Source organism: Suricata suricatta, chromosome 6 (assembly GCF_006229205.1).
Source record: "Suricata suricatta isolate VVHF042 chromosome 6, meerkat_22Aug2017_6uvM2_HiC, whole genome shotgun sequence".
Lineage (NCBI taxonomy): Eukaryota > Metazoa > Chordata > Mammalia > Carnivora > Herpestidae > Suricata > Suricata suricatta.
In genome coordinates, this window is record NC_043705.1 from 36,474,618 (window position 1) to 36,491,056 (window position 16,439).

Here is a 16,439-nt window from a genome sequence, read left to right on the forward strand (position 1 = left end):
CACTGGGTTATTTTTTTTGTAGGTGTGAAGTTTGGTGAGTTCCTTGTAGATTTTAGATACTAGCCCTTTATCTGATATGTCATTTGCAAATATCTTTTTTCATTCTGTCGGTTGCCTATTAGTTTTCTTGATTGTTTCCTTTGCAGTGCAAAAAGCTTTTTATCTTGATGAAGTCCCAAGGGTTCAGTTTTGCTTTCATTTCCCTTGCTTTTGGGGATGTGTTGAGTAGGAAATTGCTGCGGTGGAGTTCTAGGAGGTTTTTTCCTACTTTCTCCTGGAGGGTTTTGATGGTTTCCTGTCTCACATTCAAGTCTTTCAGCCGTTTTGAGTTAATTTTTGTGTGTGGTGTTAAGAAAGTGGTCTAGTTTCATTCTTCTGCATGTTGCTGTCCAGTTCTCCCAGCACCACCTGCTAAAGAGGCAGTCTTTTTCCATCGGATACTCTTTCCTGCCAGACAGTTTTCAAATTCGTTAGTTGCATATCATATCCAAGTAGCATCAAATTGTCCAAGGTCCAATATGGTCTCTAAAAGGATCTCTTGAGGCACCTGGGTAGCTCTGTTGGTTAAGTGTCTGACTTCAGCTCAGGTCATGATCTCACAGTTGATGGGTTCGAGCCGCATGTCAGGCTCTGTGCTGACAGCTCAGAGACTAGAGCCTGCTTCAAATTCTGTGTCTCCTTCTTTACCTGCCTCTCCCCCATTCGCACTCTGTCTCTCTGTTTCTGTCTCTGTCTCTCTCACTTAAATATAAACATTAAAACTTTTTTAAAACTTTATGAAACAATCTCCCTTATTTTTTAGTCACAAAATTTAATCTGGCTGAACTTCAGATTCTGTATTAGTACAACAGGAGAAATTATTGGCCCCTCTAAGGATTACATTCACATAGTAAGCATACAATAAATGTTTGTAATATTCTCATAACATTATAGTTTTGTTCAGACAGTGTAAAGAACAGCATCAATACTAATTAGTCATTACATTAAGAAAATAAGATTTGCACTTCTTGTTTGTACTTAGAGTTCTGGATTTTCTAATATTATATGCTGGACTTAAACAGAAACATTTTGAAGTTTATATTATTTAAAATTAGTTTAACTTTGTTAAGTGATGAAATTCATTAAAATATTCTGTCTTTGTTGCCTAAAATGTCCAGATTCAATAGTGCTAGTTCAGGTTCCTTATCCTTAAAGTGTGGATAATAATAGATACCCAGAATTCCTGCTATCACAATTCAGTTAGTGCATTCAAATTCCATTTTCACAAGTAGGTGTTCAATAAAAAACAAGTTATCATCATTTCATAACCATTCCCTTCAACCTGTGAAGGTAATTTCAAATGGATTCCAACTGCTATAACCTGGTTAGCGTGCATTCCTCAAGGACTGGTGCAAAGGCAAATTTGACAAAACAAACTAGCTCATTATTGCGAAGAGAAGGGAAAGGAAGGTGAAACTATCCCATATATCTCATATGGTGAGCATAAATAGATGGGGACGGAAAAGCATGGTCAAGTCCCCTCAAATAATCTACCCTATCTTCTAGTTCTTCAAGGGTTTATCCAAGAAACAGAAAGCCCCAGTAAAAGGAGTCAAAGAACTCTCCAACAAATCATTGTGTCTAGAATAATGAAGTAAACGTATCAGGTATTATGGTAGGTGATCAAGAGTCCAGGTTTGCCCCGAACTGTCCTCAGGTTAGCACTGAAAGTCCCCACCTCAGTAACCCTTTCAGCTCCAGACGAACGGAGGTGATTGGTCACCCTCACCATACATCATGCAACGGTTTCCATGCTCCTAGAACAGCAGCACTGGACAGACCCGTGGAAACTACCCCGTCCAACCCCTTTTACAGATGGCAAGCCCAATCCCAGATCTGGGCTAATGATGTCTTCTTGGGTGCAGAGCTAAACCCCAGGAGTGCGTCAGATAACAGATGGACTCCGCTATTCTAATTCCAGATTTGTGAACGTCATACGGGTAGAAAAATTGAGTAGCGGCCAAAGGCCCAGACCTCAATGCCAGACTACTTCAGCTTCTCTCCTGTGACTCCGGGCAAGTGTCTGACCTCCTTAAGCCCCACTACCCTAGATCACTGCTTAGAGCAAGATAGACTCGGCCAAGGCTTTTCACTAAAGTCGTGCAGACTTTCGGAGCATCAGAGCACACTGCTTCACACTTGGAAGTTTCTAAAGTCACCGTGAACAATGTCATGCTGATCTGAACAATTTACAGACAGTTTTTGAAAAGATACCTCTTTGACTATCACAAATAGACCCAAATTGCTTTAGTAATTCAACTTCAAGATACTCCATTTGGTTCTTCTAGAAGGCTTCTTTCAAAATGCTTGATTTTTACCACCAGCCCCTAGATTGTCAGCCATTCTTTCTAGAAGCCAAACTATTAAGGGCCCTCACCAAAGGATGGGCACCCTAAAGTAATGATGAATTCTATTCTGAAATGATTGGATATGCCAGTAATACAAAGATAGGGTTTGCAGAGCCAAATTTTGATTCAGAAGTAAGACTTTATGAATATAACTAATATTCAGAACGTTTGACCTATTCTGAGTTATAAAAAATCAAAATATACAATCTTTCTTATGTTATTCTTCTATAGCTTAATAATATAATCTGTTACAATATGAATCACATCCAGGAATGTACAAAATGATGAATTAAACAGAATTTTAGAAAACCAAAATAGGTGCCTCAGCACCCTTACCGGACATGCACTGAATGGAGATGTGCTATGAGAGAAGTAAAGGCCAGCAAAAAATTTTACCCTCAATTTTGTGGACAGCTGAAGATATCTGATAATTTCCTACTACCACTACCATGGATTGTTTCATATTTGCCTTTTCTATACTTCTCAGTGAAAGAGCCGCCAAAACTAGAAAGAAATCACACAATTCTCAGAGAAAATATTTCTAACTACAGCATGGGTAGGCTAGACTAAGAAATTATTTGTCTTAAAAAGACAAAAAAAAAATACTATCCCCAAAACTCTGCAAATTCAGGTACAAGATTCCAGGGAAAATACATATATATAAATACAGTGAAATTTAACATTCATCTTAAACAAAAAAAGTATATCTAAAAATTTTTAAATATCTCACTAGGCAATTAAAAAAAAAAGAAATATAATTTCACCAGACATACTTTCCGTTGTCAGAGCACAACTTCAAGTCCTTCCCTTTACTTCCAGGTCGTATGTAAGGGCAGCTCACTACAAAGACATGCCTATTAGAAAAGCACTAAGATAGGGGTCCCGGGGTGGCTCAGTGGGTTAATCATCTGACTTTGACTCAGGTCATGATCTCACAGTTTGCGAGTTTGAGCCCTGTGTTGGGTCTGTGCTGACAGCTAGCTCAGAGCCTGAAGGCTGCTTCGGATTCTGTGTCTCCCTCTCTCTCTCTTCCCCTCCCCTGTTCATGCACTCTCTGCCTCTCTCTCAAAATAAATAAATAAATAAAATAATGAAAACAATTTTTAAAAAAAGTCGCACACAGAAGAAAGGAAAGATGGCAGAAATAATAGAGAAGCACTTTAGTTTGTGCTGTTCTATGGGTATATATCAAGTCTATTGCCTGCACCCCCCACACACATGCTCCTTGATATGCTAATATATGCGTGTTGGGGTCAAATTAAGTTCTTTCTAGGTGAATAAGATCATCCCGTCCCCTTATGGCCACTGTATTTGATCTCTTGTATCTGATCTCTCCCAAGGGTAAGGCATAAACTTATGATGTAGAGAATAAAGATAAGATGTGTCTGATTTCTTTTTTTTATAATACACAGAGACTAAGAAAAATTAAATCATTTGCATATTTTGAGTTGTCATTCATAGATGGTTTGCTCAAATAATCTGAGTGGACATCACATAAGCCAGGTTTAAACTTTTTGGTTTTATTTTTTTTAAATATTTATTTATTTTTGAGAGGGAGAAAGAGTGTGAGCAGGGGAAGGGCAGAGAGAAAGGGAGACACAGAATCTGAAGCAGGTTCCAGGCTCTGAGCTGTCAGCACAGAGCCCAACGCGGGGCTCAAACCCTTGAACCATGAGATCAAGACCTGAACCAAAGTCAGATGCTTAACTGACTGAGGCCAGCCAGGCGTCTCTAAATCTTTTGGTTTTAAAACAACGTTATGGGAATGTTCTTTCTTTAAAGTTGTATTTTTTAAGGTTCTTTATTTTGAGAGAGGCAGAAAAAGTGTGAGTGGGGGAGGGGCAGAGAGAGAGGGAGAATCTCAAGCAGGTTCCACGGTCAGCCAAACGCAGGTCTCAACCTCACAAAAATGTAAGCTCATGACCTGTGACAAAAATCAAGATTTGGTTGCTCAATTGACTGAGCTGCCCAGGTGCCCCTTTAAAGTTGTATTTTTAATCCTTATGCTATAAAAGGAATTAAAATTGCACCTCACATATGCACACACCATACAGAGAAGAAACCTATAGTTTAATGAAAAGGATATTGACTTTGTAGTACACCAGAGCTGGAAGTTTGGGAAACTTCCCTAAATCATTTGAGCTTCTGCTTTCTATTCTGAAAACAGAGGACAAAACCACATAATCTATGTGTTTGTTATGCAGATTACATAAAATGGCTTTGCCTCTGTCACATCCAGGATATGGCCCTTGCTATTTTCGCTGTGTATACTGCCTTCTTCCCCAACCTGGCCATGCTAAAACCCTATGGTTTCCTTGAACACAACCTTCTCTCTTTCTACACAGCTTTGTGCCTGCTGTTGACTTGGGCTGGGACACTTTCTTCCCCTTCCCGTTTCACAACTAACTTGTATTCTACTGTCAGGACTAGCCTTGAATATTATTCTTCTATGACACCTTTGTTGATGCTCCTGGACTGTGGCCTTTACTTACAATGCTCATGGGACATCTTAACTCCTGATATCATGTCCCTATCACCCTGTATTGAAACTGCCACCTAACTGGCCTGCATCTTTAGTGGGATAAGCTCCTTAAAATAAGTACCTGTCTTGTTTAGTATTGTAATCTTGTCTCCTAGTAATGATTATTTAAATTTTTTTAATGTTTTAATTATTTTTTGAGAGAGAGAGAGAGAGAGAGAGAGAGAGACAGCAAGAGCAGGGGAGGGTCAGAGAGAGAGGGAACACAGAATCCAAAGACAAGCTCCAGGCTCTGAGCTAGCTGTCAGCACAGAGCCCAATGCAGGGCTTGAACTCAGGAGCTGTGAGATCATGACCTGAGCTGAAATTGGACGCTCAACCGACTGAGCCACCAGGTGCCCCTCCTAGTAGTGATTTTTTAAGAGTCAGCGCTGATAAGGGGTACAGAGATAGGCATTCTTTCACACCTGTTTTACAAAAAAGCAATACTGTACTTAGTGTATTCATAAAAATAATAATAATAACAGTACCATTATTAGGTAACCCTCTGCACCAGGCACTGCACTGAGCGCTTTCATGCATTATCTCATTTAATCGTGGCCACATTCCTTGGGAGCAGGTACTACTAATATCCATGATGTACTGACCAAGAAACCAACTGACAACATTTCTTCTCAAGAACGGTCCCACTGTGCATGTTTTCTGGAAAGCAATTCAATTATTCACACCTCAGTGAATGCTGTGGAATAAATGAGCACGTGGAAATACATATGCAGTAGGAAACATAAACATACGTGTTTTTTTTTCTGTGATTTAATTCATACCCATGTTTCTTCCCTTTCTCAGTTAATTATTTCCTAGGGAGCATGTAAGAGGGAAGAATTGGATGCTGGGTCTATCTGTTCTTTTGGATGCTAGAAATTAAATGTTCCTATTACATCTTATGGTGCTTTCCTGTCAGTTAAACTATGTCGCGCTCCCAGGCTGAGCGGTGGAGAAAGTGTGAGGGGCTCCAGGCACTCGCTAGAACACTTGCGCCTCCAGAGAAGGGATGGGTTGACTTATCCTTGTGTCTTCTGGACTGGTGCTATCCCCACTGGAGACAAATAATAAACACTGCAAGAACAGGTTATTACAGAAATCATGAACTTGTATTCACAGAATTTGTAAAGGCAGTTTGGAAACTGTAAATATGGGAATATGGGTTATCCAATGAAATAAAAAAACAGGAGGTTATGGTATGCAGTACAAGTGTGTGGGCAGAAGTGGAGAAACCGGGTAAAAGTGAGCAGTGACTTGAATTCAACAAATACTTGGAAACTTACTAAATATGAGACACCGTGTAAGGATTTGATTATTTCTTTTATAACTAAGAAGAATTGTCTTTTTTCTTCCTTTAAAAATTTTAATGTTTATTTAATTTTGAGACAGAAAAAGAAAGAGCGAGCGAGCAGGGGAGGGGCAGAGGGAGAGGGTGACAGAGAATCTGAAGGGGGCCCCTGACTCTGAGCTGTCAGCACAGAGAACAACGTGGGGTTTTGAACCCATGAACTGTGAGATCATGACCCGAGCTGAGGTTGGATGCTTAGCCAACGGAGCCACCCAGGTGTCCCATGAATTTTCTTGTTACAAGAGAGAACTTATCTTCTTAGTAACGGAGAATAACTTGCCTATCAGACTCAGAGAAAATAAAGGTTTGTTGTATGTGAAGAAGACAGCAAGGTCCACTTCCCTGGCTAACACAACCGATCGCCTCCCAGTGCCATCATGTTTAAACTGCAGGCTATTTTTCCATTGTAGAGTTGCTTCCTCAGATCCTTCCCCATCCTCTCTCACTCCCACTACCTCCTTATGCTCCGGTCTCACTAACCTTTGCTGTATCTCCCCCGAGTACTATGTTTTGTATGCCTTTAGTCTCCAGGTCCGGCCTGCCTTGCTCTCCAGCCATCTGTTCATCCTTCAAGGCAGAGATGAAACATCACTACAGCTGCTGGTGCCTTCAGGCAGAGCTGAGTCTGCTCCTGCTCTCCAGTGGCTCCCATTTGGGCATCCATCAATCTCTGGCTGTACTCATGTTTCCACTCAAACCACAAATTCCTCATGTCCAGCCATCAGGTCTCACCTCTTTTGCACCTTTTAAGCAGCCTAGTAAAGGCCTGTTTATGTCACAGGAATATCTGTCTCTTTGAGATCTACAATGTCTTCCTAGAACTTCCCTCCTGCACTAAGAAATGCAAAGAATGATGGAAATAGAGAAACATCGATTTACTTAATTAAATGATTTCTATGTCCCAAATGCTGGTTCATCACTGTGTATATATGTATATATAAAAATAAAATAAAAATAAAAAATATAATAGATGTCATTCCTGCCTTCATGGAGCCTGTATTCAGTGGGCAAAACATAGCAAGGAAGTTGCATAAGCAAATTACTTCCAGTTCATGGTGAGTGATGAGAAAGAAAACACATGAGTGGGTAGGGGAGAATGGGAGAGTGGTGGGGAAAGAGTTTCAGGTGTGGAGTTGAGGCAAATTCTATCTGAGCTAAAGAAAAGTGATGGGCGTCTGGGTGGCTCATTTGGTTAAGCTTCTGACTTTGGCTCAGGTCATGATCTCAGGATTTGTGGGTTTAAGCCATGCGTTGGGCTGACAGCTCAGCCTGGGGCCTGCTTTGGAATCTGTGTCTCTATCTCTGCTCCTCCCCCTGCTTGTGGTCTGTCTCTCAAAAATAAATAAACGTTAAAAAATTTAAAAAAGAAAGAAAGAAAAGTGAGCTGACAGCTGAGTGGTGAAAAGTCCAGAACCACATTCATGCATAAAGAAGGCTCATTCAAATGTCCTGGGGTACATAGACAAACTCAGCATGATCTTCAAAGAGCATAAAGCCAGTGTGGCTAGATTGGAATGAGCAAAGGAATAGTGATGCTCGATGAAGCTGGACAGACTGGCAGGGAATAAATAGTACAAGGCCTTGTCTACTGGAGTAAGAGTGTCACTTTATTCTAAAGGCTGTTGAACCAGTGGACAACTTCAGGCCAACAATGGACGTGGTTGGCATGGTGTTGTATTAATGTTTATAAGCCATGATATGTGTGTGTGTGTGTGTGTGTGTGTATACATATACATATATAAATAATTCTGGTTATCTAGAATATCTATATATATCTCTAGATATAGATATCTTGGAGATATATATGCATATATATATGTTTATATATATGCATATATATATATGCATATATATATGTTTATATATATGCATATATATATATGCATATATATATGTTTATATATATGCATATATATATATATATATATATTTAATTCCGGTTGTTTATACTGGTTATCTACTTGGACCTGACTTCCTCACTGGTTTACTTTTCCCTTAATTCTCCTCTCCACTGGGGGGCTCCAGAGATTGTCAGAAGTATCTGGCCTGGCTTGTCTCCCAAGTCACTTTGCATGGCAGCCACCTCAGTGTCTCCAACAGCTATGTTTGAGAGAGTATAAAAAACTGAATAAATAAAGGATTAAGACACAGTCAGCCCTTTGAAACAGCTCTGCATTTGATAGAGTGCATCTGAGACCGTAATGAGAATCTATGGTATGCCAAGCGTCTATGTGACTAAATACATTAGGACTGATGAGTAGTTTTATTTTAAGCAAAAGTGACGGTACCAACAGAAGATTTATAGAAAAGATCTGAAAAGTACTTGGGTATAACCTGCCAATCTACTAATTAAAATGACAATCTTCATAGGGGCACCTGGGTAGCTCAGCCAGTTAAGCATCCGACTCTTGCTTTCAGCTCAGGTCATGATCTCATGGTTTGTGAGTTCGAGCCCCAGATCAGGCTCCATGCTGACAGTGTTCTATCTGCCTCTCCCTGGCTTGCGTGCACTCTCTCTCTCAAAAATAAACATTTAAAATCTTTTTATGTTTTATTTATTTTTGAGAGAGAGAAACAGAGTGTGAGTGGGGGAGGGGCAGAGGAGACATAGAATCTGAAGCAGGCTCGAGGCTCCCAGCTGTCAGCATAGAGCCCGATGCCAGGCTCAAACCTACAACTGAGAGATCATAACCTGAGCTGAATTCAGATGCGCAACTGACCAAGCCACCCAGGTGCCCCCAAATAAATAAGTTTTTAAAAAATGACAATCTTAACAGTTACCACTCAATAAGGGCTTACTCTTTGCTTCCTAGCGTCATTTAAGGGCCTTAATGTATATATTATGTCATTTAATCCTCCACCAATCATAGCTGATATGAATGCCCATCATTCTCCTTCACTGAAATGGGTAAACTGAGGCTCAGGTTCTCTAAGTGACTTGTCTAATATCTCAGAAAATTAAGAAGTGGAGCTGGCTTTTGGATAAAAGGCTGCTTGACTCCAAAGCCCCTTATACTAACCAGGACATTAAAATGAAGATGCTTTCCAGAAACTTCAGGTCTAGTCTCAGCCTGTTTTCTTGCAGTTTTAGTTTTCTCAGTGATAAGATACTTAACCAATATCTCCTGGGAGGAGGCGAGGTAGCTACTAATACCAGCCCCACAAATCTGTAGTGCATCTCCAATGCCATGAAGCTAATTCAAGTATTTTCTAAACTACCAGACTGTTACACAAAACCAGTGTATCTTCAGCTGAGTGCCTGATGTTTGCATTAAAAAGAATGCCCTTTCCAGAAAATCAATTCCTTAAAATTTCAATTTTTTTCTGAACTTGGTTGCCCTCTTTTGGAATTCGACTCCATTTCCACACTAAAGGTTCATTTATCGCATTTTATTCTCTCTCAGTTTCTTTACAAAATGTCGGCAACATAAGGTAAGTTTCTACCTGGCTGTACCACCAACTCACTGTGCAGCTTTGGGCAAATCCTTTCCTCAAGACCCCAAGTGCACATGACAGAGTAGGCTAGTTGAAGTTCAAGGTTATTCTAAGTTTTAAATCACTAGGAGAGAATGCAGCAGATGGCTGAGATTTGAGCAAAAAGAGAAGGGAGTCTAGCTGATAATCAATAGAACAGAGCTGCTCTGAAATCTTTGTTTCACGAGTAAACTACTGTAAGGTCACCACTGACTGGTCCAAAGATTTCAGCAGATATATTTCAGATGCCGCAGACACCATTCTAGGAGCTTTAACTAAACATGGTGAACAAAGCCAAAATGGTTTCCACACTCTGCAACTCTACAGCTAGACAGTTCTAAACAGGAGTCTGGAAAAAAACCATTTCAGCCACAGACGCATTTTGTTTGACCAACACAGTTTTTAACATTTCCTAGACTTGCCAATGTTTTTAAATAATGGGAGACTTCACACAGAAGTTCTCGTTTCTAGATTCTCTTTTAACATCTGAATATTTGGCAACACTGAGCTGGCATTTCCACATGGCAGGGAAATGCTGGAACTGAAGAGTGGCTGTCCCCACCGCACCCCCAGACTGACCGACACCTCCATTTCTGCCCTGCTCAACTGCCCATGATCACACACCGTCTTTGTGTCTGACAGCCACCTGTGTGCCAATTCTCTGGTGTCTTAATGTGTGTGACTCTTGGGATGGAGGGGAAAACAACAAAAAGTTATTTCGACCGTGTCGATTACTACAAAGGGGAAGGTCACAGAACAGCAGTGGAAGAGAATATGGAAACTTCCAGTGAGATTGTCTTCATCTCTGTGCCCCTGTCCCTGCCCCCACCTCCACATGCGGAAGCGTGGGGAAAATGAGGGGTGGGGGGCCAGGAGGCCTAGGTCTGGAAAAGGTTCTCTCCGTTCACTGTATGTTACACATGGCGAGTATTTTCCTTCTCCGTGCCTCAGTTTCCCGGCAGTAAAACGAGGATATCTGCTAGACCATAATCAAAAGATCCTCCCTGCTGGGTCCTATGAAATTCTCAATCCTCTCCTGGGTTTTCCCACTATACTGGAGAAAGTCTCACCATCCCGGGCTGCGGGCCTGTATCCGCCACCCCCATTTCCCTCCCACCGTCCTCGGCGGCGCTGCCCGGGTGTCTCGGAGAGGAAGGGGGTCACTTCGGGCGATCTGGGCCCGGGTCTGGGAAGTTGGGGCGCGCTCCGCGCCCGGGCGGCTCCGGACCTTGCCAAGGCGCCGCGGGATCCCGGCCGCCGGCTCGGAGCCGCGCCCGCCGCTCTGTGCCCCGTCTCGCCCTCCCCTGGCGACTCGCGGACCCCAGGGGACTGCTCCTCTCCCAGGCGGTTCCCGGGGAGGGCGGCGACAAAAGGACGCCTGCGAGCTGGCCGCTCCCCGCCCTCGGCCCCTCCCGGAGGAGCTGCGCTCGGAGCCCGGCAGCCGCAGGTGCCGCCCGCCCCGGCCATCCCCGCGCAGCCCCCGCGCCCGCGGCCAGGCAGGTGGGCGCCTTTGCTGGCTCTCCTGGTCTCTCTGCGGGTCGGGGCGACCCTCTGCTGGCCCCCGTTCCCTGGGTGGAAGCACCGGTCCGCGCTTCTCGAAGAGAGAAGAGAGAACCAAGATCTAGGTGAGTGGCGGTCTCGATTTTTATTCCTTTTAAATAGACTTACATACTAAGGGCACTGTTGGGAAGCTGCGAAGTTAAAGGGGAAGAGAAATGAGACAAAGGCAGGCCGTCTGGATACCCGCCCCCCACCCCCAACCAGGACCGGCTAGGATGGATTATTTTGTAGTCCCACCTCGTCCCCCAGCCTCGCACTGACCCGGGTCCAGAGCCAGTCAGACTTCAGTAAATATGTGCCGGGTCGAGATGGAGCGCGAGGTGTTTCTGACTGCTTCTCTTATTCAGCCTCTAAACAAGCAAAAACTGTTTTCATGGTTGGCTTCAAGTCCACAAGGAGGTTTTCCCCAAAGCAGAAGGATTTGAGCATTTTTACTCAGATAACTAAAATGTGGTGTCCTCACGCCATGGATTGCTATGCAGCGCTTAAAAAGCAGAAATCAGAGCTGCAGAGACCAGCATGCCTAAATCAGAGATACCAATGTCCGTGGTCACAGTAAGATGCAAAGTATACCACGGTGTCTTTTAGGTGACTTATTTTAAAACACAAGTTGTACTGTAAAATCATGGAAAGAGGACCATAAAACGTATACTGGATCGTGATCGTTTCTGTCTTTGGAAAGTATGAAAGGGGAATTAATCTGGATGAGGGTTAAGATGTAAATAATGTTTACCTTTAATTTTTAATATAAACGTGATGAAGCCAAATAGATGAAAGATAATAGAGCAAAGTGGTGTTTTTCATGGTATTTTTTTCTTTCCTTGTTTCTGCATGTTTCTTAGTTGAGGTAGTTCTGTTTTTCAAATGCCAGCAAAATAAGTTCAATGCACCTGCTGTGGCAATGAACCTAAGCAGTCCCTTCGAAGCGGTAGCTTTCTCACATCCTAAAATTGACGCCTCTTTACCTAGGGGGCCCTAGCTGCTTAGAAAAGCTCAGAGTGACATCCCCCAAAAGTAGAGGCCAGAGATCAAACATTGGCATTACAGAATGAGTCTGCAGTTAATAATCTGATACCTAGACAGGTGAGGGTAGAATCTGAAATTCTTTTCTCTGTTCTTGTAAGACATACTGCTCTTTCTCTTATAGTTGCTGTGTGTAGGGTGTTCATTTCCATAGGTGGTCAGAGTCCTCTTGACACCTTGGAATGAGGCTAATGGAACCCTGCAGACTCAGTTCCAGGAGGTCAGAGTGGGTGTGGATTTGGCAGACAAGAGTCCTGTAACCCTTCTGGGCCGTAGGCAGCAGAATGGGAAAGATGTGCCTCCATTTTCCTACAAGAGACCATTTCTTTCTTCCTGGATATGAGGGAAAGTTACCTATTTTGGTTATGCCCCTAGGGAGAAAAAGGCAAAGACAGTTCTAAACTGGATTGGGTGCGTCAGGAACAATGGAGAAACCACCACATACACCTGCCCCTTCCCCGAACATACGTAAAAAGTGGTTTCCCCTTGAGATATTTCCTTCCTGCTAAGAATCACTGGGTCTTTGGTGAACCGAATTGTCTGCACATCAGGGTGGAACTCTGAAATGTGGCAAATTGTAATAATCTTTCTCTCTCTTTCTCTGTCTTGACAACTTGCAAGGTCAATGTTTGGTACATCTTATGCTACAGGAGCGCAGGCTACTTGAGAAAAGCCTGAGGAATATAGAAAAATCTAAGAATGACAGGATTTGGGGTGTGATGTGAAAATCCTGTGTCCTGGGGCTTTACGCACAAAACAAAAGGGAATGTGATCCCAGTCTATGGTGCGAAAAATCTCAGCTCGTTAAAATTAATGTTCTCTTTAGGACCAATGCTCTCTAATGTGATCTGCGGTTGAGCCCTAGTTTCCTTGCTTATTCTCGGCTCTAAAGGCAGTAATAAAACACACAGCACCCCATTCGTCTCTCCCTGGCCCACAATGAAACATTAAGGGCATCCCTCTTGCTTCTTCCTCACCCACTTTTGTACTGAAATTAAAAGCCCTTTGTTTTTTAGCGGAGATACAGAGTGGGAGGTCTTTCTGTCTTCCTGGTGTCAGTAATCCCCCGGGGCTGGCTCCTGCCACCTGTTACCGCCTGCCCCCTCCCATCCCATTTAATTGGTTGCTTCCTAATTGCTGACTCTTTGCTCTCCATTTAATGATCCTTTTAAAAGTCCATAAGGCACTTTGCCAGCAGTTGGCTTTTAGTATGAAAAGTAGCATTTCCTTAATGAGTCTGCCTCCCAAATGAAGACTTTCCTTACATTTTCCTGATGGGAAAATGAGCTTTGCTCCTGGACTCGCTGAGGAGCTTCTCAGGTTCTTTTTCAGTAACTCATCCTTCACCCAGGTTTGCTGGGACACCTCCTCAATGCTGTCTCTAATCTGCATTTCTGTCGTGTAACAAGTCCAAGAGGAAATCCATCAATAGGTGTCAAAAACATAATATGTAAGGAAATATAGCTACTATTAAAAACTGTATTCTGTTCTTTGCAAATTATGTGCCAGGCATTGTACAAATTGCCTTGCAGACATTATTTCATTAACGATAGCCTAGGAGTCGTGTTTGTCCCATAGGAGATTTGCTCAGGCATACATAGCTAAAATGAATTATTAAATGTTGTTTTGTATAAAATCTGGATCTTTACCCTTTATTTTTGGCAGATCTGAGGATCTGGCCCCTGGGCTCATGTTTCTACTTCGTGACAAACTGTTAGATCTGAGAGCGATGACTTCTTTTAGAAAGAGACGGGATTCTCCTGGTCCCCAGGGTCCTCAGCAGGCACTGATGTCTTCCGCTAGTCCAGGGCAGTCTCCTGCATTCCTGCCTGGCTCTATAGGCATGTGAGCTTCTGGCTGCGGAGGAAGGCACTGTCCTTACTTCCATTTTAGAGATGAGAGGTCCCGTTACTGGCCATTGGTCGTGGCAGTTTTAGAAACCAGCACTGTGGTGGTGCCTGTGTGGCACAGGTAGTTAAGTGACTGACTTTGGCTCAGGTCATGGTCTCACAGTTTGTGCGTTCAAGCCCCATGTTGGGCTCTGTGCTGACAGGTTGGAGCCTGAAGCCTGCTATGGACTCTCTGTCTCTGACTCTCTCTCTGCCCCGCCCCCCCGCCGCCCTGCAAGCGCTTTGTCTCTCAAAAGTGAAGAAAAGTTAAAAAAAAGAAACTAGAACTGTGGATACTGCCTCTCCTTACCAATTTCAGGGAAAGTATTAAAAGTAAACAAAGTTGCAAATGTACCTTTTTCAGTGCTCTGTTAGCACTTACATCTATCTTTGACCTTCAGAGGGGCCAAGAATCATGGAACACTCATGCTGTGAAATACTTTTCTACATATTGTCTCAAGTCACATTCAATTTGCCTTTGAGAAGAGGACCATCATCATCTTCAAGTTCAGGGAAAGGGGAAAAAAACACATTTAGTGAAATTTAGCAATTTGCTGGTGTGGTAAAGCCTAAACTCAGACCTGGTTCTTTTTACATTGTCATACCTTCTGAGGTAGGAGGAGAGAGGCGGGGAATGTATTTTTATGATAAAAAATATTAAAGTTGTTGGTCAAACATGAAAAAAGCAATTTTAAACCAACATTTTCTCAAAAATTTGCACATTAAAATATTGAGTCACATTAAAATATTCTTTTTATTTCGTACTTGTTAAATAAAGCGTGGATGACCACATCTTAAACTTGTTTTCATAGTTAGAGAAATATTTTGCTTTCTTTGGTCTTTGTAAGTCTAGGCCCAGTACAGATGCCCAACGTTCTGTTGCTGGTGAAATTATCATTTTTCGATCACAAAAATATTCTGCTACAGGGGTCCAGATTATGATCTGTGTATCATATCTAATATTGCAGCCACAGGTCTGTGCTCAGGGTGCCTCGATTGTAAGGATGCCCTTTCTTTTTCTCTCCCAGTTATTGAGCTACGACTTCCATCCAGACCTCTCTGGAGTGACGATGAATGATCCTGCCCGGACAGCGTAACTGAAGGAGCCAGGTCTGTGCGTACTTGACCATGGGAGCCAACACCTCAAGCAAACCACCAGTGTTTGATGAAAATGAGGATGGTAAGAAACATATGATAAAATATGCAATTTTGCAGAATTTCAATATAAACTCCTTGTTTCGTGAGTAAACCACAGTGTCGTTTTTTACAAAAAGAGAAGTACAAGAGTTAGCCTGAGGATCTTCTAAACTAACAGCCAGATTTTTACCTTCCGCTCTCTATGGGGCCTTGGGCAGGTGTCTTAATCATGACTGTACCAATATCCTTTGTCCAAAGAAAGCTGTGGTTGGTCACGTGGTGGACAGAAGACCCTGAAATTAAATGATCTGTTGTTCTCTGTGTGGTTTCCTTAACAGCTGAAGTTACCCACGCCTAGTTGTTCTGGAAAATCTCTTCTCTTACTAAATCCCATCTGAATGATAATCGATACTCATAATATTATAAAGTGGAGTCGTGTAAGTAGGTCACTTCTGAGCTTCTAACTGGCATGCTTCAGGGTCCTAGGCAAATCTTATAATGCTAGGTCCTAGGAAAATCAATCAGTTTTAATGGAGAAAAGGGTCCTGTTCAAGGTCTAGCAAGAAAAGAAATGAAAGCAAAGGTTTTCCTGGTTCTTCTGCCATCCCACAGGGAGGCATGCCAGAAGAGGGCATGGGCCACCCCATGTCACTCTCCCTTCCTAGACTAGACAGCCTTGTCAGTATATTCATGATGGCAGCTACTTAACAGTCACCTAGAAAAATGGCAGTCCTGGGTCCAGGCCTCTCAGAGGGAGGGAGTTCTGCTAATCAGACCACAAAGGACAAAAACAGTGAACTGAAATTTGGGAGTTCTGAGCACTAGTTCTATTTCAAGCTACCTGTGAGGTTCGAGAAGTTTATTTACTCACTCAATCTTCAATTTCCTCATCAATGAAATGAGAGTATAGGATAACCTTGAAGGTCATTTTGAACTCAAAAAGTTTAGTTTTGAGATCCTAAAGCTACTTTGCAAACATGATGAAGCGGCGTCTAAGTCAGCGAGGAGAATTTATTGTGTTAGAAAGTAATTTTGTTTGCTGAAACAGAAACTGCAAATAACAGTGGCTTAAACAAGATGGACGTGTTTCTCTTTCTCCT

At 42.5% G+C, this 16,439-nt stretch overlaps 1 protein-coding gene across 1 annotated transcript in view; it reads left to right on the forward strand.

Moving 5' to 3' along the window:
- Window positions 1-15,272: 15,272 nt before the first annotated feature.
- Window positions 15,273-16,439, forward strand: part of STK32A (serine/threonine kinase 32A) — a 118,813-nt gene continuing 117,646 nt past the window's right edge. The window contains exon 1 of the mRNA XM_029941345.1: window positions 15,273-15,382. Coding sequence (XP_029797205.1) covers window positions 15,331-15,382 — 52 coding nt within the window. The 5' untranslated portion in view covers window positions 15,273-15,330. The remainder of the gene's footprint in view (window positions 15,383-16,439) is intronic.